The sequence below is a fragment of the Pogona vitticeps genome, chromosome 3, assembly GCF_051106095.1.
Source record: "Pogona vitticeps strain Pit_001003342236 chromosome 3, PviZW2.1, whole genome shotgun sequence".
NCBI lineage: Eukaryota > Metazoa > Chordata > Lepidosauria > Squamata > Agamidae > Pogona > Pogona vitticeps.
Genome location: NC_135785.1, coordinates 172,103,326 through 172,126,206, shown reverse-complemented (window position 1 = coordinate 172,126,206; position 22,881 = coordinate 172,103,326). Strand labels below are relative to the sequence as shown.

The window sequence follows — 22,881 nt, the reverse complement described above, 5'->3', positions numbered from 1 at the left end:
CCCCCAAGACATTGTAGTAGTAGTGATAGCATCAACAATATTATTTTGTCGTATTTTTAATGTGATGGTTGTCTTGTTAATATGTCAGGTGGACAAGAAGCACATAACCCACATAAAAATTAGGGGTCCACGCACTTGACGTTAGCTACTACAGTATATATATCCCCTTCATGGATTGCTGCCTTGTCGTGGATAAGAGGCTTGGGTAACTCAAAGAAGCTATGGGCTATGCCGTGCAGGGACACCCAAGATGGACAGGACATAGTGGAGAGTTCTGACTAAACACAATCCACCTGGAGTAGGAACCGGCAATTCCACTCCAGTATCTTTGCCAAGAAAACTCCATGGACAGAAACAAAAGGCTAAAAGATATGACGGCCTCAGGTTGGAAGGCGTCCAACATGCTACTGAGGAAGAGCAGAGGACAAGTACAAGTAACTCCAGAGTTAATGAAGTGGTTGGGCCAAAGCCAAAAGGACGCTCAGCTGTGGACGTGCCTGGAAGTGAAAGGAAAATCCAATGCTGCAAAGAAAAATACTGCATAGGAACCTGGAATGTAAGATCTATGAACCTTGGGAAGCTGGAGGTGGTCAAACAGGAGATGGCAAGAATAAACATCGACATCCTGGGCATCAGTGAACTAAAATGGACAGGAATGGGCGAATTCAGCTCAGATGATTATCATATCTACTATTGTGGGCAAGAATCCCGTAGAAGGAATGGAGTAGCCCTCATAGTCAACAAAAGAGTGGGAAAAGCTGTAATGGGATACAATCTCAAAAATGATAGAATGATGTCAATACGAATCCAAGGCAGACCATTCAACATCACAATAATCCAAGTTTATGCACCAACCACCAATGCTGAAGAGGCTGAAATTGACCAATTTTATGAAGATTTAAAACACCTTCTGTGAAGGTGCAGGAAATAAGAGTGTGCCGTCCGCAGAAATAAAAGTGGAAAAAGAGGATGGAAAAAAGAATCGACGAGCTAGTGACGAAAGTGAAGAAGAAAAGGGAAAGGAGATGGAAGAGAAAGGGGGAGAGGTGAAAGTAGAGGTGTGCTTGGCGGACGAGGAGTGGGAGGAGTCTGAAGTAACAGTTAGAGAGGGTTATAAGAACGAAGAGGGGGTGGTGTGGTTTAGTTCAGTGGTGGAGGACTATGAAAGAAGAAAGAGGGAGGAAAGACGGAAAGCTTTCGAGAAGGTCCGTACTCAGGGGCTGTTAAAGGATTTTCCCCATTTGAAAGAGGGGGGCCTTCTACCCAATCCTCCAAGTGGAAGAGAGATTGCTCTATATAAATTGATAAAAGAATGTAATGTAATTGTGGCGCCCAGGGAGTTAGAGCTGCAACGCGAGCGTGAGTGGTTGACAGCTGAAGAACACGAAGGTCCAGATGAGAGAGGGTGGTATAGGCGCAAATGTTGTGGAACCATTTGTGCCATGAAGAGTCTCCCACCTCCTCAGGGGGAGCCGAGGGAGCCATGTGGGGTCCGCCGCCTGTAACACGATGGGAATTTGACCAAAGTTTGAATATTGTTGAAGATGGCCTGTTGCCCAATTTGAAACTGTTGAACCCGTTTAAAGATGTGCTGGAGGAAGCGGAGTTGAATAAAAGTTCCAATGTTAATGCTATACAGACTCAGCCTGTTTTATTTCCCGCCGGAACAGAGGGGCTGCTTGAGGGAAAGGACCAACGGTCTTACACCTTCTAGCACTGACACCAAAGAAAGATGTTCTTCTCATTCTAAGGGATTGGAATGCTAAAGTAGGGAGTCAAGAGATAAAAGAAACAACAATTTGGCCTTGGAGTTCAGAATAAAGCAGGACAAAGGCTAATAGAGTTTTGTCAAGAGAACAAGCTGGTCATCACAAACACTCTTTTCCAACAATACAAGAGGCGACCCTACACATGGAAATCACCAGATGGGCAATACCGAAATCAGATTATATTCTCTGCAGCCAAAGATGGAGAAGCTCTATACAGTCAGCAAAAACAAGACCTGGAGCTGATTGTGGCTCTGATCATCAGCTTCTCGTATCAAAATTCAAGCTTAAACTGAAGAGAGTAGGAAAAACCACTGGGCTAGTCAGGTACAATCTAAACCAAATCCCTTATGTATACACAGTGGAAGAACAGATTTAAGGAAGATTAGGTGGATAGAGTGCCTGAAGAACTTTGGATAGAGGTTCGTAACATTGTACAGGAGGCAGCAACAAAAACCATCCCAAAGAAAAGGAAATGCAAGAAAGCAAAGTGGCTGTCCAACGAGGCCTTACAAATAGCAGAGAAGGGAAGGGAAACAAAATGCAAGGGAGATAGGGAAAGTTACAGAAATGCAGACTTCCAAAGAATAGCAAGGAGAGACAAGAGGGCCTTGCACTCATTTCACACGCTAGCAAGGTTATGTTCAAGGTAGGCTTCAGCAGTATGTGGACCGAGAACTCCCAGAAGTACAAGCTGGATTTCGAAGGGGCAGAGGAACTAGAGACCAAATTGCTAAAATGTGCTGGATTATGGAGAAAACCAGAGAGTTCCAGAAAAACATCTGCTTCATTGACTATGCAAAAGCCTTTGACTGTGTGGACTACAGCAAACTATGGCAAGGTCTTAAAGAAATGGGAGTGCCTGACCACCTTATCTATCTCCTGAGAAACCTATACATGGGACAGGAAGCAACAATTAGAACTGGATATGGAACAACTGATTGGTTCAAAATTGGGAAAGGAGTATGACAAGGCTGTATATTGTCCCCTGGCTTATTTAACTTATATGCAGAATACATCAGATGAAAGGCTGGACTGGAGGAATCCCAGGCTGGAATTAAGATTGCCGGAAGAAATATCAACAACCTCCAATATGCAGATGATACCACTCTGATAGCAGAAAGTGAGGAGGAATTAAAGAACCTCTTAATGAGGGTGAAAGAGAGCGCAAAAATGGTCTTAAGCTCTAACATTAAAAAAAAAAAACCAAGATCATGGCCCCTGGTCCCATCACTTCCTGGCAAATAGAAGGGGAAGATATGGAGGCAGTGGCAGATTTTACTTTCTTGGGCTCCATGATCACTGCAGATGGTGACAGCAGCCACAAAATTAAAAGACTCCTGCTTCTCGGGAGGAAAGCGATGACAAACCTCAATAGCATCTTAAAAAGCAGAGACATCACCTTGCCAACAAAAGTCCGTATAGTCAAAGCTATGGTTTTCCCTGTCGTGATGTATGGCGGTGAGAGCTGGACAATAAGGAAAGCTGACCGCCGAAGAATTGATGCTTTTGAATTATTGTGCTGGAGGAGACTCTTGAGAGTCCCCTGGACTGCAAGGAGAACAAACCTATCCATTCTAAAGGAAATCAACCCTGAGTGCTCACTGGAAGGACAGAACCTGAAGCTGAGGCTCCAATACTTTGGCCATCTCATGAGAAGAGAAGACTCCTTGATGTTAGGAAAGTGTGAAGGCAAGAGGAGCAGGGGACGACAGGATGAGATGGTTGGGCTACCAACATGAATTTGACCCAACTCCGAGAAGCAGTGGAAGACAAGAGGGCCTGGCGTGCTGTGGTCCATGGGGTCTCAAAGAGTCAGACATGACTAACCGACTAAACAACAACAACTGTTTATATGACTTCCCACAAAACTATGCAGGAACATTTTACTTGTGCAATATCAGTAATATGCTCTTCCTTCATAATTCCTCAGTGGTTTAAGTTATTTCTCTCTCTCTCTGTTTTCCATGATAGAAACGGTAGGCATACTATTGTTTGGTGATCATGAATTCTCACAGTCACTCTTTTAATTTCCATTATTGTGCTCCTCTGGCTTTTTGGCAGCTGTGTAGCAGATACTCTCTGAACAGTAGTCACACAATAAGGGCATACATCAAGTTTCAAGGCAGTCTTTAAAATCAGAACAATGTCAGAATTCATCTGATTTATATCAATGTTGTTACTACTGACCACAACAATGCAGAAAATATGTGCTTTGCCTTGCAGTTCTGCTTGTTTGGGACACTTCCTTTCACATTTGAAAAGCACTACCTGGGGATTTTGAAACTGCTGCTATAGAAACCAGTCCAGAAAAATGTGAGGTGAGGTAACATACTATATAGTGTTAATGTATTTAACACTATATAAATATATAGTGTGCTATATATTTACTTCTTGATTGCTGAAATATTTATATTATTTTCCGTTGACTTCATAATGTACAAGTGAATGAGAAACAACCCAGAGTCCTCCCCCCCCCCCCAGTCTCTACCGCTGGGGCTTGTATATTTTTTTTTGGGGGGGGAGGCAATCAAATGCTTTTGCATCAGTTGAAGCAGTGTAGCTTGAGCCAGCATAGAAAAGCACGTACAGTACCCCAAACAGAAGGATATTGCCAGTTAGCCCTCTAACTGTGGTTGTGTGCAGGAAGGTCAGACTAGAGAGTTCCAAGGGAGGCAGGGGATCTCTTTTGAACTGTATTCTTAGCCTGGCCACCACATCCGTTGTCATATGTGAGGAGTGTGTCAAATCCTAGGGCTTCATTCTCCAGCTGCCTGGGTTGCAAAGTGTTAAATACTCATACGGTAATTCCTGAGTGTCCCTGCTGCTCCTACATGGCAGTTCCCCTCAGATGTCTTTGCTAATAATGCTGCATTTTTTTTAATGCTTAGTGGTAGTACTGTTGCATTAGAGCACCTAAAGCGCGGAGGATATTACTAATTAGCACTTCTTTGCAGCTTGTTAAGGTAGCTCTGCTGTAGCTGTGCCTCCTGCAAATCTGGATAGGTCTATCAGTAGCTGCCCTAACAATCTACAAACAAGGGTTGATTGCCAATTTCTTCCTCACCTGACTTCCCAAGTGTGAGTTTACACTGGATCCATGCAGATTTTTTCCACTCTGCAGTTGCATCTTTAGATGTACTGTCAGAAGATTAATCTAAATCCATCTTTGCTGAAAAATGGGAATTTGAGAGGAGACAGGAAGGCTGCTTTAGCTTAATTACACCAACCTGAGCGCTTGTGCCCTCCAGTCCACCTACCACTGCCCCTTCAGTCAAAAATAAATAAATAAATAATAGCTATATTGGCTTTTTGTTGGAGGCTGTGAATTCTGTTGTGCTTGAACAAAGTACAGGATTGCCATCAGGTTCAATGGGGCTTGCTCTTGGGAAAGTTTATAAAATTACGGCGTTTCTGGTTATAGCAGCTCTGTGCCAGAATGAGTACGGTAGTAATGGTAAAGGTCACTATATAAAGATGCACATACGTCCTAATATCTCATTTAAATTGGTCTTCCTCCCACCCCAAAACTAAAAATAACTGGTACTAATGCTTGCATTATATTGGATATGGACACTGTGCTGTTCATATATTACAACTGCTGAAGAAAATCAATAGTTCTCTATTAAATGTATTTGTATTGTTACAGTACATTGTGCAAATATGTATAAAAGCATTCTCATTACATTAAGATGGGGGGAATGCACAGGAACATTAAAGAAGTACTTCTCATAAAACCACTAAAAACTTGAATGTGGAACTATGATAAAAATGATCTACAAAGGTGTGTTTGGAAAATATTGTCAGTAAAGAGCAACATAAGGTCAAAACAATGAAGAACATGATGTAAAACATTTTTAAACTTTGTCCACAATATTCTGCAAAGATTAGAGGGAACATAAGGACCGAGAAGGGTGTGTGTGTGTTGCGTGTGAAGGTGGGCTTCACTTCAGGGCAAAGCATATCCTCTGATCAGATCACAGATCCCTCTTATACTGATGATTAGTAACATATGTGAATGTATCATAAACATCTTATTTTGTTGCAAAAAACTTGGTGTCTGAATGCAGCATGGCTTGGAAGAAAATACTAATTCAAGTAAGAAACAGGAGGAACAGAAAATGTCGCTCCTATTTCTTTCCCTTTCTGTTTCAACCTGAAGAACCCCAATGCCATCTGCACCGAGACTAGATGACTTATCCAGTTCCTAGTTCCATTTTTAACTTAGAAGTACAGGCTACATGAAGGAACCGAGACTTATCCAGTTCAACACCTTATAATAAATCTGTGGATGTTGAAACTGTATGCATAGACCATTTGTTAGTATGGCTCAGTGGCTTAATGATTACGGCATCCAATCCTGGTTATGTTGGTGTAAAGTTACGCCAATGAGATTTTGCCCAATACATTGAAAAAATGAGCAGGGGAAAAGGATAACTTGCCATCATGTGCATTCTTATTCAGAATAGATGTTAACTTTCCCCATCTTGAGTTCAGTAGGACTTAACTGCAGGAAAATCTGTACAGTAGAGTAGACCAACCCCTTGTCTTGATAATACACTTTCATCCAACAGTAATGTAGTTGGGTTGACACAGTTTTTTTTGGCAATTTATATAAAAGAGTATATTCATGAGTTGCCAGTAGTGGAACGTTTGCAGTACAGTGAGGATTTCTTTAGAAGAGATTTCCTAGTTATCTCCTGGGAGGTAGCCAAAACAATGCCTTCCCTTGATAAGATATTAAGAAGATATTAATAACTCCTCAGACTCTCAAAGCTAGAAGCCAAAGCTTTTCTGCATAGCCAAGATGGCCAAGGATCAAGGATATAGATCCCTAACTAAATCTTTCCAGGCACTGTAAGACAGAAATAGGTAGTGCTGTGGGTATTTCCACTGGAACTTTGTAAGTAATGGTGTCAAAATCAGAGCAAATAGTAAGCAATATTATCTTCAAAGTATGAAAGAAAATGTCACAACAAGTCTCCACAGGTTCCAGTATAAGATTCCTAGTATCAAGATGCAATAACCCCTTTAATTCAGATGAGCTTTGGGGAAGCAGTGGAAGTGGAGATGCCTTTGCCACCACAGAGCAAGTAAGATAACATGCATACTTGTACAGTATCCTTTTGTAATTGCTATGAAACCAGCATGCCTCCACTGTTTGTTATTATGCACTGTCAAGTTGCTTCTGACTTATGATGACCCTAACAGGGTCTGATGCATAAGATGTCCAAGGAGTGGTTGACCATTGCCATCCCCAGTGAATTTTCATGACTGAGTGGGGATTTGATCCTAGGTCGCTGGAGTCCCAATCTGACACTCTGTCCACTATCCTATCCTGCTCTGTTGAGAAATCTGAATTATTTAGGTTTGGTTTGTTACACGAATAGTCTTGCATCTTCCTTTTAAGTATTTTCCACTTTAGCTCCCCTATACTGTATTGAGAAAATGTTGACCTACTTCAGAGAGATATGGGATTAATTAAGCTCATCATTTAGGTCACGAAGCCCATGAACACCTACCTATCAAAGAGTTCTTTGTTTTGAAGTTCCACCCTGAGTGGGAGTCAGTGCTTGTGCCAGCATTCTGCTATCAAAATAGAAAAAGTGTCTGCAGCATTTTCTTGCCAGCTTATATAGAAATGGCAGGTGCTACAAGAAGTGCTAAATGGGACATCCAAGGCAGAGTGGTAATACGGGGGTGGGGGTTGGGGGGGGGAGAGCTATTGATAGTAGCCACTGTCCTCTGTGTGTACACAATCCACAAAGGAGAACTAAGGCAAGGGAACAGAGGATCCAACTGCAGTGGCTCTGCGGGATGGAAGGAGAGGGATTTACTGCTTGGCAGATCAATTAAGGAATAATTGATTAAGGGGATCTGGGCAGAAAGGATATTAGAATAAACAAATGAAATTTGGTTGAGACAGTTATCTGCATAAATAATTCACTACTGTGCCTTCTATAATGGCTGTTGTGTTGCAAAAAGGAATGTGAAAGGAATGGTGTGGTGTGTAGGAGCTCACTATTTAGTCAATTTGTGGGTTTGGACAAGGTTCTAATCTCCATGTAGTCCAATGTTCTGTTTACAAAGATGGCAAGACAAGTGAAGCATAAAAGGAAGGAATAAAAAAGAATTGCTACAATTTCTTGGGTGCTGTGATATTTAGTGCCCTGTTCCTCATCTTTAAAAGCAGGTACTGTAAATGTCTTCCAAAAGACATTTATGCTTAATTCCTTAATATATGTTTATTATGTGTAGCTTGATCTACATATTATAGCTTGGCTCCTTTTTTTCAATTGCTATTTATTTATTAATTTATTTATTTATCTATCTATTTATTTATTTATTTATTTACTTTATATCCTGCCTATCTGGTCGGGTGAGGACCACTCTAGGCGGCTTGTATGTTATTTTGTTTTCTGCTAATTGTGGCATAGCTGTAGTCTTCGACTGCAACTACATGTATAAATAATACAGGATTTGCTGTGGAAGTAAAATGGATACAATCAGTGTTTTTTAAACTGATTGCATGACACAAAGATCAGTGTGAATCAATCTGGCCTTTTTTGTTTTGCAAGTGGATATTTTTCCCCCCAAGCCAGAACAATTTGAACAGTATTTTCCCCTTGTAATCAGTTGTTTTGCTCTCCAAAAGGACAACAAATGTGACAGCAGGTAATACTCCAGTGCCGTACAGCTGTATGTGATGTTTTGGATAGCAGGGACACATACAACTCTTGATCCTTCTCCCTAGTGACCCTGAAGCATTTAAACTTTTTTTAAAAGTGAGCTACCAAGTTGAGCCTCTTGTTTCTGTCCATGGAGTTTTCTTGGCAAAGATACTGGAGTGGCTTGCCAGTTCCTGTTCCAGGTGGACTGCGTTAAGTCAGAACTGTCCATTATGACCTGCCCATCTTGGGTGGCCCTGCATGGCATAGCCCATAGCTTTTCTGAATTATTGAAGCCCCTTCTCCACGACAAGGCAGCAATCTGTGAAGGGGTGACCACCGAAGAATTGATGCTTTTGAATTGTGGTGCTGGAGGAGGCTCTTGAGAGTCCCCTGGACTGCAAGGAAAACAAATCTATCCATTTTGAAGGAAATCAACCCTGAGTGTTCACTGGAAGGACAGATCTTAAAGCTGAGGCTCCAATACTTTGGCCATCTCATGAGAAGAGAAGACTCCCTGGAAAAGACCCTGGGGTCACAGTCAGACACGACTTAAGGAATAAACAACAAACCAAGTTGAGCACTACATCACCTTATCACTGCATTGATATATTAGTTTAGCGCTAGATCATTTCTGTACAGAGAAGAAAAAGGTAAAAATTGATAGCAAAGAAAAACAGTTCTGACATCTATAGGAGGTTACTATGTTTCTATGGTGCGTGTATATGTATGTATTTGTATGTTATGGAGGACTTTGAAAAACTGTCCCTTTCCTCTAATGCCATGCAACACTATAAACAACCCACCAGCTTTACAATAAACCATAAAAGGAGAGCTGGATATCAGCAGATGGTGGGATAAAGGGGGGGGGCCTGTGGCACAGATTAGATTACTTTGGATTGAAGCGCCAGTGTGGACACTGGCACTGAAACAACCTGTGATCTCCATGTGATCACCTAATCCGAATAGAAGTGTAAGGCTGTGCATCATCCGTTTGTTTCATTTACAGGCCACCTTTCTCCTGATGAGTAGACTCATTCCATTACACCATAGTGACTTAAAAAATTTCTGCGCCACCCAAGAATGGAACCTGGGTTGCAAAAATGAGGATCTTGTGTAGCACTACACCGGCAGCTTGGTTTGTTATGTGACTGTCAAGTTGCCTCCAACTTCTGGCAGCCCTGTAAACAAGACATCTCTAGAATGTCCTGTCTTAAACTGCTCTGCTCTTATAAACTTGTGGTTTATAAAGCCTGTGGCTTCCTTTAGGGAGTGAATCCATCTTGTATTCAGTCCTCTTTTCTTGCTATCTTCCACCTTTCCAGCATCATTGTCTTTTCCAGAGAACCCTGCCTTCTCACAATGTGCCCAAAGTATGACAGCCTCAGTTTCATAATTTTTGCTTCCAGAAATAATTCAGGCTTGATTTGCTCTCAGACCCACTTACTCATTTTTCTGGCAGTCCAGGGTATGGGCAAAGCTCTCTTCCAGCACCACGTTTCAAGCAAATCAAATTTTTCCTATTTCCAAAATAAGTTATTTTGCTATTTCCGAAATAGCGGCTCGATAGCCTCCAAGAAAGCCCCTTCTCCTGTTTCCAACAAAAGAGATTCTGATAAGCATGTGGAAGAGCTTCTCCAGAACAGATGAAAATGTTCAACTTTGAACTCCCGCTTGACAAATAAAATGCAAACCTTCATTAGAGGGCTCCCATATTCTAAATATTCAGGCAAGCCACTCCTCCAAAGAACGGCACAGCCAATCCCTTCCTACATTCTGACGTGACGCTTTCACACAGCCAATGCTGTTCCTCCCTCGAGTCTCTGTGACCCGAGAGCCAATCTTTTCGCAAAGGGACGGGGGCCAGTTTTCCGTTCTCCCCGTAGTTTTGCAACAGTGTCGAAAATATCCAGCTACGAGCAACTTTACGGTAGTCGCTGGAAAAAAAAAGTGTGGCGAAGAAATAGACTTCCGAGCGTAGGCTGGAGCGGCGCACCTCATGCCCGCTGGCGGGAAAAGACGGAAAGGAATGAGGGGAGGAAGAGCTCGGTAGAGGGCGGGGGAGGGGGGGAGGGGCGCGGGGGAACTGAATGTTAGCGGGTGGGACCGACATTAGCCCCGAGCCCGGTAGCGCTGCGGAAGCCGCCGGTTCGATTCCCGGCGGTGGTCGCCGCTGCCGCCGGCGCCGTGTGGCCGCCGTCGGTTGGAGCGGCAGCAATCACCCCAACCCCAACAACAACAACAGCAGCAGCTCCAGCAGCGAGGCGGAATTGCCGCGGCCGCCGTCAGGCAGGATGAGCCTCTCTCCGAAGGAGCTGACGAGCCTCCTGAGCATCGTGTCTGAGGAGGCCGGAGGCGGCACCTTCGAAGGCCTCTCCACCGCCTTTCACCACTACTTCGGCAAGGCCGAGCACTTCCGCGTGGGCTCCGTCCTGGTGCTGCTCCTCCAGCAGCCCGACCTCCTGCCGACCCCGCCGCAGCGCCTCACCGCCCTCTACCTCCTGTGGGAGATGTACCGCACCGAGCCCCTCGCCGCCAACCCGTTCGCCGCCATCTTCGCCCACCTCCTCAATCCGGCGCCTCCCGAGCGCGCCGCCTCCAGCACTGGGCCCGGCCCGGCCGGAGGAAGCGGCGGTGGCGGCTCTGACGACGGCGAGAGGCCCCCGCTCTCAGGTACCCGTCCCCCTCAGCCACCGCGGTGGAGGTGGGTGGTGGTGGTGGGCGGCGGCGGCTCCCCGCTGTAATCCCTTCTCCGTCGACAATACTGTACTGGGAAGGAGCGAAAAGTCGTGGGCCAGTTCCTGTGGAGCACCTTTTTCGAGACCCCGCACCTCACGGTTAAAATAAAAGGAAGAGAGAGACCTATTTATTTGCCCCTCCACCCGTGCAATAAGCTACAATTACAGTATATCATCACTGAGTGGTTTTATAAAACTCCCTCCGTTCTCTCCTCCTCCTCCCCGCGTCCCGTAAACATTTCGATTTTGTAAGTACTGTACTAACAGTGTCATCTTGTATGTGTCTACTCCCAGGGAAGTCCCACGGGGTTCAGTGGGGTTTTCTCGCAGAAAAGTAGGTCTAGCTTTGCAGTTTAGTACTTCGTGTGTTACAACTTTGTGATTTACCGTGATGGTTGGCATAGTTTGTGGGTGGCTCTTAGTGTAACTGCAATAATATACTGCAGGGTACTCAAATTCTTTTATTCTTAGTCCATTTATTGTCCTCTTCAGATAATTGTTGATGTACTAGAGCGCTGATCTTGGTTTTGTCATCCTAATGCTGTGGATAGAAGGGGAGGAAAGGTCTTTAGGTGATGGAACAGTGTCAGTTGATGTTATACATGCATCCATTGAGCAATACCCTTTAGGCAGCTTATTAGTGTACTTTTTTCTTTAAAGAGGTGATCACACAAGATGTGGGAATAAGTGTGAATTCATTTTATAAAAACCGCACAGTGGGATACAAATTGCTATCCACTCTATATCAGTCCACTGTATAACACTGGATTCATTTAAGGTCAATTTACTGGCCAAGCCAAAGGTGGAGATCTTTTTAAAAGTCACTGCTAATGTTACACTAATTAGTAGGAAACAGATGGCAGCATGGAGGAAGGAGATGTGAAGACTTGTTGCTCTGCTGTTTCTTACTACTCAGCCTAGCAGTATGTTGTTGTTGTTTAGCTGTTAAGTGGTGTCGGACTCTTTGTGACCCCATGGACCAGAGCACACCAGGCTCTCCTGTCTTAAACAGTATAGCTGATCACTAATAATATTGATTGTATGTTGTCAGTTCCAACATATGATGATCTTTTCCAGGTTTTTTTTTTTTAGGTATAGAATGCTCTACCATTCCCTTTTTTCAGGGGCACTCTGGAGCTGTGCAGCTTTCTTTAGACTGCATAGGTAGGCTCCTCTCCCAGGAGACATAGTGTGAAATTGAACTCCCAACTAACTCACTGAGCTTGGGGGAACAGGAAACATTAACCCACCAGCCTTTCATGATTTATGTGCCACTCCAGATCTACCCAAAATAAGTTCTTTAGTATAATGTTGCAGTATAATGCATAGTAATTATAGTGTAGAATACTGTACTGTACTGTACTGTACTATACTATACTATACTATACTATACTGTATAGCATTATAGTATAGTATAGTATAAAATATTACTTCTGCAGTGTGAAATTTATAAAACATATAACCAAACATAGACAATTATTACATTTCTATTCTCAGGTTTTTTACCTCCCATAACCCCACAAGAAAGATTCTTCCTTTCTCAGCTGATGTTAGCCCCACCTAGGGAGCTCTTCAAAAAGACTCCACGGCAGATTGCATCAATGGATGTAGGAAATATGGGCCAGTCTGTAGATATCAGTGGTCTTCAGCTGGCTTTAGCAGGTAAGAAATAAACTGGGCTTGCTGAGTTTTTTGTTCTTTTAGTATGAAAAGCTTGCTTGTTTGTACTATTTCATTCCTAAGCTAAGTGTATCCACTTAAGATTTAGAGAATGGCTCCTTTTTTCCTTTAGCCTGCTTGCTGGTTTATATATTTATAATATACTGTATGTTTAAAAGACCCACCTGTGTTGGAATTGTTGACTTCTGTGAGCAATTCAAAGCATTTAAGAAATAATTCTTTGCATGCTGGAAATTTTAGTGATTTTTCACTCTGAGATTAAGTGGCAAGAGTAGTATTAATCATAAAAAACATGGATGGGAAATGGTCAATTTCTTCATCTGTTCTATAGAAAGCAGACAAAGAAAAACATACACAAAGTGAGACAGTTCCATTAAGTGAATAGACAACAATAATAGCTGGAATCATGGGACATTTTGGGGGCTGGAAAGAGACTTTCTCCACCTGTGTTGTTTTTTGAAAATAGTGATTTCGTTTGGGAGATTTCTTGTAAGACAGCCTATGACTTTTTAAAGTGGCACGTTGGTTGATTTTGTATTTATGAAACAGAAAGAAAATATATAGCATACAAATTTGCAAATGGAGAATTACCTCATCCAGTGTTGAACCACAGTAATTTACTTTAGGCATATTTGAAAAGGGAGGTTGAGCTAACAGTCTCTTTATGAAAATAGCTTTAGTTACTCTGTATAGTATAAAGTGTTTTTCATGTTAGCTGGATGTCTTTTTAAAAAATGCTTGATTTTTTAAAAATATTTTTATAGTTAGTTGCATTGCTTGTTTTTATTACTTAGGACTTACTGCCAACAACATGTCCCTGTTTGTGGAAAAAAGAAAGTTGTAGCAAATCTTTTCTTAAGTATAAACTGTTTATTTGGTAGAAGACTTCACTGATTAAATATCAGTAACCTTTAGTGAAATCTGTATTTTTCCAACAGTGCCTCTTTCAATCAGAGGAGACTTACTGGCCTTGATGAACATAGGCTAAATTTCATCTCCAGTTGTTTTCTTTTTGAATAGTTAGATGTGCTTGTCCCATTTAATGAACTAATCTGTAAGATCATACAGTGGTGCCTCGCTTAACGGGCGCTCCGTTTAGCAACGAAACCGCATAGCGACGAAGATTTTGTGATCGCATTGCTGTTTTAAATGGGTTTTTTTCACTTTGCGATGATCGGGTCCCTGTTTCGCTTACCGATCATCGCAAAGCGATGATTTTTTAACAGCTGATTGGCGGTTCCAAAATGGCCGGCGGGTAAAAAAATGGCCACCCGCTGTGTTCAGGGACGGATTCCTTGCTTAAGAGGCAGCGAAAATGGCCATCATATGGAGGATCTTCGCTTTAAGGTCAGTTTTTTGCCCATAGGAACGCATTAAACAAGTTTTAATGTGTTTCTATGGGCTTTTTAAAATCGCATAGCGACGAAATCGCTTACCAGTGATTTTTGCTGCACGGATTAACATCGCTATACGAGGCACCACTGTATTTTGTCTTTTTATGAGCTATTTTGAGACTTTATTTTACATATTTATTCAGATCATAATAGAGGAATCAGTAGATGTACTTGGATGAGGACTGACAAGGCTACTAAAACATAATTTTTTCCAACACCAGCTTCAGTGTTAAAAATTGAATGTCTCAAAATTAGTTTTGCGTCTGCTAGAAGTACAGTAGTTATGTTGCCAAAGGGGGGGGGGGAGAAAGCTGCATCTCTTTCATTTTGCAGCTGCTCCTGTGTATAACTTTTTAAAATTACACCTGGGTTCCATAAATTATATTTTTCAGCAGCCCTGTCCTGTGCCTAACTTTGTGTCCGACATTGACATTCTGCTGAGCTTTGAAAACACTTAAAAACATTAAGAGAGAGCCCTAGAGAGTTCCTAGAAAATAGCAACTGTTGTATATGATCTTTTGCTGATGCCTCTCAGATTAAAAAGTGCTCATCAGTGTAGCCAGTGTACACTTTTGTAGGTTCTGATCACATATTTAGACTCAAATTATTCATTTTATTTTCCAGCAATAGACTTTAAAATTAAAATTCAAAAACCAAATTAATTATTACAACATGGTATATTAGGAGTGTAGAACGTCGGGCAATTTATTTGCTTGACATCAACTCCATCTGTCACAGTAGTGTTTACCAGTTGTTTTGAAGGTCAGTGAATTCACAAAAACATTAAAAAGAGAGAATTGAGTTTCTGTACAATCCAAGGGATGACAGAAGAAAACCACTCTTAAGGCCACATGGAATTTTAGCCTTAAGGGTGCCTTTCCCCTGTCATCCCTTGGTGCTGTAGCCAGTGGTCAGGGATTATGGGAGTGATAGTTATAAACAGCTGGAGGGTACCAGTTGCTCACTCCTGATTTGGGTAAAATAAAAATGCTAAATGCATGATATAATGCCATGTATTTTAAATGTGTCTGTGTTTCTCTGTATTGAAGAATTTAGGATATGAGGCTCTAGCCAGATATTGCCAGTTTCTAAATAACATTTGGTTTCATTTTCAGACCAGTCTTCCCTAGAACATTTTGAAGTCTGAGAAAACCATAGGTAGTTGTTCCTATGATGGACTATGATGATCCTATTAATGCTGTGTCTGCGTCAGTGCTGTGCAGCCCATCCTTGTCATTCACTCATGCTTTCCTGCGGTCTATATGCAGATCTCTTAAAATCTAATGTGGGCTACTTGATTTTCCCCTTTTCCCTCTAGGATTAGAAAATGAGCTATAATTTTATCATAATTTTATGATATTCTAAGCACATTGCCTGGAAAGAGATTTCATGGACATCTGTGGGAAATACTTCAGAATAATCTGATCAGTGACGCAATGGCCAGAATCTTGTCTGTCTGTGCAAATAGTGTAACCTTTGGAGGCAAATTGCCCCAAGTTAAGAAATCACCATAGACATTACCTGTTGCATGCTGAGTCACATAATTCAGTGTGCAACTGATAAGATCTACACTAACTTCTTGGCAATCAACTCCAAAATGTTACACCATTTGTGCCACACCAGCATAGTGAAGTAAAAAGATTTGAGCCATGTGTCAGAGCAACACAACTAGCAACACAGTTGTTGCACTGCAGAAAAGGGACATAATTAATAAAGCTTCTGGTATGCTTACAGTGGGGGGAAAACACTTAATCTAAAAGTGGACACTTCAGCTCTTTATTTCTTGCCCTTTATTGTTGGCTAAGTTTATATGTTGTAGAGCAGTGGCTTCCAATTTGATCCCATGTACAGTGGTGCCTCGCTTAGCAATCACTCCATTGAGTGATGAAATTGCTTAGCAATGGGGTTTTGGCCATCGCCAGAGCGATCGCTTAGCAATGGCCCCTATGGGGAAAAATCGCTTTGTGATGATCGTGGGAAAGCCCCCATTTTCGGCCAGCTGATCGGTGGTTTCAGAATGGCTGCCGGAAAACAAAATGGCCGCCCGCTGTGTTGCCTCGCTTTAGAGGCACAGAAAATGGCCGCCGCAATGGAGGATCTTTGCATAAGTTTAGTTTTAAAGAGAATAGGAACGCATTAAACAAGTTTTAATGCATTTCCATGGGCTTTTAAAAATCGCTTAGCGACGTTTTTTCCGGAATGGATTAACGTCGCTAAGCGAGGCACCACTGTATTGTCAAACTACGAGTCTCTGTAACCATTGATTATGCCAACTGGGGCTCCTGGAAGTTAATGTCCTACAACATCTGTGGAAACATTGTTCTAGAATCTGAAAAACTAAATTTCTGTCTGAATCACTTGGCTGTAGGGTTCATCTGTTAAAAATAAGGCATACCTGCACGAAATAGAAAAAAATATCTTCTTCCAGTACATACCTTTGTTGATTTTCATCCACTTGGCTTGTTAGTAAATTGAGACTGCAATTGATGCTCAGTAGTGTGACCCAGGATTTTGAGAAGTATAGAAGAATTGTGGAATTAATGCAGCATATGTGCTGATGATCTCGAATGTTGTAGTTTGTTTTCAGAATTAAGCGAAGCCAGAATTCTTTCTTTCCTTCTTTCTTTCCTTCTTTCTTTCCTTCCAATTATCTGATTGTTATATGGTGAGTCGCTCCAATTTATTTGCTTAGTGCCTCCCAGGAGAAATAATTAAAACCAAAGGAGCAATAGAAAACTACTATATAATGGCAAAGGAGCAATAGAAATATTGTAAAATGGCTGTCTCAGAGTCGTAACAACCTCTGATTAAATCTGTAGTTGGTAATGCTGCTTTCAGACATCCAAATAATTTGTAAAGTTTTCTCTGTTAGGTTTCACTAGCTAACAGGGTGTTAGGATGTTAGAATCTCAGAACTGAGAAGATAGGAGTTAAAATTGCAGATCCTATCCTCGGACATGTAGGAAAGAATGGATTAGGATGTTAGAATCAGGGAACATTGCAGTTTCTGCCTTGCTTTTTACTGCCAGCAAGCAAAGGAAGTTGAGGGCAGTGGTGTTGAATGAACAAATTTTCTTGTTTGTGTGACTCAATATTTTATGCACCGAAATTTAGTAACCCCCCTTTTTTTTCAGAACGTCAGTCTGAACTACCAACACAGAGTAAAGCTAGTTTCCCCAGCATTCTCAGTGATCCTGACCCTGATTCTTCAAATTCTGGTTTTGACAGCTCTGTTGCCTCTCAGATCACTGAAGCTCTAGTGAGTGGACCAAAACCACCTATTGAAAGTATGTATTACTTTTGTAATTTCTCGCCATATTATAGAAGTTACCTCTTGTATTGCCCCCTTTAATTCAGTTTATAGTTCTACTGATCACAAGAAGTCATTTTATTCTTTTGACTGGTGTGGAGATGCTGTTCCCAAATAAATGACTGAGTCTAAGGTTTAGCAAAAAATGTATAGAAGCCAGTAGGTGTGCAAAACATATCTCCACATGCTTAGTATCTCCTACCAGAATTTACTTGTTTCAGGACATTTTTATGATCATTTGACAGAATGTCCGCAGATTTTCATTACCTACAATCTGTTCGAGGGACGTAGTGGCACTGCGGGCTAAACTGCAGAAGCCTCTGTGCTGCAGGGTCAGAAGACCAGCAGTCATAAGATTGAATCCACGTGACGGAGTGAGCTCCCGTCGCTTTGTCCCAGCTCCTCGCCAACCTAGCAGTTTGAAAGCATGCAAATGTGAGTAGATAAATAGGTACCACCTCGGTGGGAAGGTAAAATGGCGTTCCCTAGTCACGCTGGCCACGTCACAACAGAAACTGTCTTCGGACAAGCGCTGGCTCTACGGTTTGAAAACGGGATGAGCACCGCCCCCTAGAGTCGGACATGACTGGACTAAAAATGTCAAGGGGAACCTTTACTTTTTTTTTTTTTTTTTTTTTTTTTTTACAATCTGTTCATGGAAATTTAAGGAAGTTCCTCTCAGTTGTTAATGCTAAAAACAGCTGTGTGATCCATTCATAGAACACAAAATTCTGGATTAGGCAGTACCTTTACTGGATCACTACAAACTTACAAATAAGGTGAACTTTCAAATTCTACAAAACTTCATCAGGCAAAGATGGTATAAAATTTGGGGTTCAAAAAGAAAGTTCCCAACCTGGGCCAGATGTGATTGATTGTTGGGACTCTCATGGATGGGAATTTTGTCTTTTCTGGACTATAGATACTATAATTCTAAGCCTTAAAGCCTTCCAATTTAGGCCTTTCTCGAGAATGGCAGAATTCCCAGAATGGAAAATTTTGTTATTTCTGGTCCAGAAAATCAAAACAACTCATTCCTATGTACCATAGCCATCACTATTGGCCTAATCAATGGATTCCAAGTTTTGTACCACCTTTGCCTGACAAAGAATTCTGTAGACATTGATAACTTACAACTTTTCAGTAGCTAACATTACACCATATATCACTGTATCAGAGTTGATCTATTCTGAAATTAGCAATAGATGTGTGATTTTTTCTGAAGAAGGTTAAGCATAATTGTTGGAAGGCTTCCTGTACAAGGTCCTTTCATATGATCTTAGCATCAAGAGACATGGTTTCAAATGGAGTTGATAAACTTAGATTGCCAAAATGATGGATATTGGTAAGTTTTTAGAAAGCCATTGTAACTGTATTTTTCCCCAGGTCATTTTCGGCCAGAATTTATCCGGCCTCCTCCTCCTCTCCATATCTGTGAGGATGAGTTAGCTTGGTTAAATCCAATAGAGCCAGATCATACCATTCAGTGGGACAAGTCAATGTGTGTGAAAAACAGCGCTGGGGTAGAAATCAAGCGAATCATGGCCAAAGCATTCAAAAGTCCTTTATCATCTCAACAGCAGTCACAGGTAAGTTCAATAGATAGCTAGTGTCTGGTCTAATTCTATTTCTATTTTGTTTTCTAATGTTAAACCTCTGAACTTGAAAGAACTCTGTAGTATTTTTGCTCATTTCTAATGTTCACCTGTGGGTTTTTTTTTATTTTTTAATGCAGCTTCTTGGAGAATTGGAGAAGGACCCCAAACTTGTTTACCATATTGGGCTCACTCCTGCCAAATTACCTGACCTGGTGGAAAATAATCCTTTAGTTGCTATAGAAATGCTGCTTAAATTAATGCAATCAAGTCAGATAACAGAATATTTTTCAGTTTTGGTGAACATGGATATGTCTCTACATTCAATGGAAGTTGTAAATCGGTACGTACTTCTCTTAAGATGTTTTAGTGCTCTTATTTTGAATGTGAGCACACACTTTGGTATCTAGGGTGGCTATATGCAGGTAAAGGATAGTGCAGTTCCTCTCTCAGTTCTGTGGGGTTAACAGGCACAACTGGAAACTCATTCAGTACTAGAAGCTGGAAACAGTAAGGATCAGACTTAGTCCCAATCTCAGTGCTATGTCTTCTTTATTTTCCAGTAAAGAACATGGGTGCATGCTAGAGCAAATTCATCTCTCCATATGGGCCTGAACATCAGAGACAAGGAAGTGCAGTGTTTCTGTGCACTAGAGCATCTGCATGAATTAGATGGATGCACATCCTGCAATGTTCCCTGCAAGACCTCCTCCCTATTGGTTTATATACCAGTAGGGGATAGGTTGCAAATTTAAATTAGGCTTATGAAATTATGTGTCAGTGTGGTACAGTGTATAGACTATTACACCAGGACTGGGACACGTAGGTCCCAACACCCACTGTAAGTTGGCAGTGGTCATCCACTCCTTGAACATCTCATATATCTTGAAAACCCTATTAGGGTCACTGTAATTTGAAAGCAACTTGATGACTCACAACAGCAGTATCATGAAATTGGCTAGAAGAATAACACAGCAAGGCAGTTTACAATTTCATGAATTCAAATTCAGTTTTTTTCTCTTACTAGTGATTGAAATTGGTTGAGAGAGGCTTCACACCAAAGGCTCAGACAAAAGTATAATTTTAGCAAAAAGAGGATATAAATGAAAAATTTAAAAACCTTAAGCTCTGATAGAAATCTGTGCATGAAGAATTCTATCTACACATTTTCCTTAATTGTAAAATAGACACGTCTCACTTCTCTAACGATCTGTGTTAACATCCATTATGAAGGAAGAATTGATGATGTGCTTAAAGTGAAAAACTTGTGCAATAAGTTTTTTTTTTAATTTTTTAAAAATAGGCTTACAACTGCAGTTGATCTTCCTCCAGAATTTATTCATCTTTATATCTCTAATTGTATATCTACATGTGAACAAATTAAAGATAAGTATATGCAGGTATGTGTTCAGTAGCATGTTAAAAAATCTGCTGTAGTTTCTTGCTTAAGTGCTGTCGTAATCACTTATTTAGCTTTAACTCTGGGTAGTTTAAAATCTACATAGAAGTCTGATTCGCCTTATGCAATGTTTACCATAAAGTATTACTATAATATTAAGGGTATATGGACTGAAATATATTCTACAACAGATAATCCAAACTTCCAAAAATATAAAATTATTGCAAAGCACTTTCCAAGATTTGTACTAATGGCATATTCTCCTGCTTCCTATAGTCTTTTGCAGTATGTATTTCAAATTTCAAGGAGCCAGAAAAGTTGCCTCTTGCTCATACACATATCTAAAGGCATAGTTTGTGCACTCACATAGCTGTCTGTGTATTGAAGCTTCCACAATGCCAGTCTTATGGCTGAGTGCCTGGCTATTAAAGACTGCCTGGCTAGAAAACGTGTAAACATGGAGACAGCTCCGAAAGTTGGCTTATTTGCGAAATCTTTCCTACTTGTATTCTTGAAGGCTTTCACAGCCAGGATCCGATGGTTGTTGTAGGTTTTTCGGACTGTTTGGTCGAGTTCTTAAGGCAGTGATGGCAAATCTTTTTGAGCCTGAGTGCCCAAACTACAACACAAAGCCAACTTATTTATTTCAAAGTGCCAACACTGCAATAAAACCTGAATACTGAGGCACTATCATTATATATGAGGCAAAAATGATGAAATTGAGGTTGTCCTACTTGCGCACATCTTAAAAATGCAGGATTCTCTGGAAAAGACAATAATGCTGGTAAAGGTGGAAGGCAACAGGAAAAGAAAAAGATCAAACACAAGATGGACGGACTTGCTATAGAAAGTCACAGGTTTACAAGAGTTTACAAGAACTCAGCAGGGCAATTGAAGACAGGTCATTTTGAAGATCGTTTATTCACAGAGACTCGGTTAGCTACTAGCCTGATGGCTCGCATGCCCAAAGAGAAGACTCTGCGTGCCAGCTGTGGCACACGTGCCATAGATTCGCCATAACTGTCTTAAGGTATCTTAACCTTAAGAACATGGCTAAACAGCCTGAAAAACCTACAACAACCATCTTTCCTACTTCATTACACTTTTGGGAAATGCATTTTTTAACGTACTGCTTATAGCAAATTCGTCAGAAGACTGACATTTTCACTTAGAGGGAACTCCTCCAGCAGCTATGTAACATTTCAAATTAGAAATCCAGATGAACTGCAGAATTGAATAATGAGACCTGCAAGCTTTATTGAATAGGACTATGAAGTAAACAGTTTTTCCACTCTTGCATGTAATGTTTTATCTTTAATAATAGCTAATAAGAAAATCCTTAACCTAATTTTGGGAACTCATACAGAATTTTTTATTTCAGAACCGGCTGGTACGTCTTGTTTGTGTCTTCCTACAGTCGTTGATTCGAAACAAGATAATTAATGTACAGGACTTGTTTATAGAGGTACAAGCGTTTTGTATTGAATTCAGTCGAATAAGAGAAGCAGCAGGCCTTTTTCGATTGTTGAAGACACTTGACACTGGTGAAAATCCTCCAGAGACGAAAACATCAAAATAAGACTTGATTTGGAAGATTTTTTTGTTGGTTTAGAATGGTGTAAGATTTCTGTATAGTTGATTCTGTTCCTTGAAATTAACATGGTATTTGTGCTGTATTAAATATTACTTTTTTTTTCCTTTTGGAGAAGTTTGAATTTTGACATCCACACATATCTGAGCATCTGTTGATGATTTTGAGCTACGTGAGGAACTAGCCTAACTTGCAGGTTAGCAAGATTAGGACTGTTGATGATATCATCTGGAAACAGTTGAGTTTTGCTTAATTTGACTGCTGAATTATTAATTCATGTGTGGTCTAGTGGATCCAGTAATGGACTGGGAGAGGACTGGGTTTGAATCCCCCCTCAGCTATAGAAACTCTCTAGACTTGTGGAACTGGTACAATTACTTGAAGTGCTATGGGGCGGTATATAAGCAGCACGCTTTGCTTTTGCTTTGCTTTAAATATCTCATTTATCTTGAAAGCCCTGTCAGGGTCACTGTCAGTTCTGACTTGAAGACATAACCATTCAGCTTCAAAGGGTAATGTTGGTTTCTGAAGTTACTTTTTTCTTTACAGAGGTATAGTCCCTGTACAAGGTTTTAGGACAGGGTATGCACATTTAAAAAATTCAGAATACTGTACTTAACTGAAGATGAAACAGACTAGCTGTTACTGTAATCATACAAAGGCATAAGCAAGTACTTAATTAGGGTGGCCATCTTGTGTGTTTTTTTAAAGAAAGCACTTCACACTTGTTGCACTACAGC

The 22,881-nt window shown here is 41.0% G+C and overlaps 1 protein-coding gene across 1 annotated transcript; it reads left to right on the top strand.

Annotated features, from left to right (window-relative positions):
• The first annotated feature begins 10,384 nt into the window (after positions 1 to 10,384).
• Positions 10,385 to 22,251, top strand: CNOT11 (CCR4-NOT transcription complex subunit 11). The gene is made up of 7 exons (XM_072994493.2): positions 10,385 to 11,107; positions 12,670 to 12,834; positions 17,381 to 17,533; positions 18,943 to 19,145; positions 19,292 to 19,494; positions 20,455 to 20,551; positions 21,932 to 22,251. The coding sequence occupies exons 1-7, from the start codon at positions 10,525 to 10,527 to the stop codon at positions 22,127 to 22,129; spliced, it is 1,602 nt and encodes a 533-aa protein (XP_072850594.2). The 5' UTR covers positions 10,385 to 10,524; the 3' UTR covers positions 22,130 to 22,251.
• Positions 22,252 to 22,881: the final 630 nt, after the last annotated feature.

Excerpts from the sequence above, each read along its gene's own strand:
- CNOT11 (XM_072994493.2), top strand. The coding sequence starts at position 10,525 with ATGTTAGCGGGTGGGACCGACATTAGCCCCGAGCCCGGTAGCGCTGCG. Across the intron at positions 11,108-12,669 it reads CGAGAGGCCCCCGCTCTCAG|GTTTTTTACCTCCCATAACC; the intron begins GTACCCGTCCCC and ends TTCTATTCTCAG. Across the intron at positions 20,552-21,931 it reads TTAAAGATAAGTATATGCAG|AACCGGCTGGTACGTCTTGT; the intron begins GTATGTGTTCAG and ends TTTTTATTTCAG.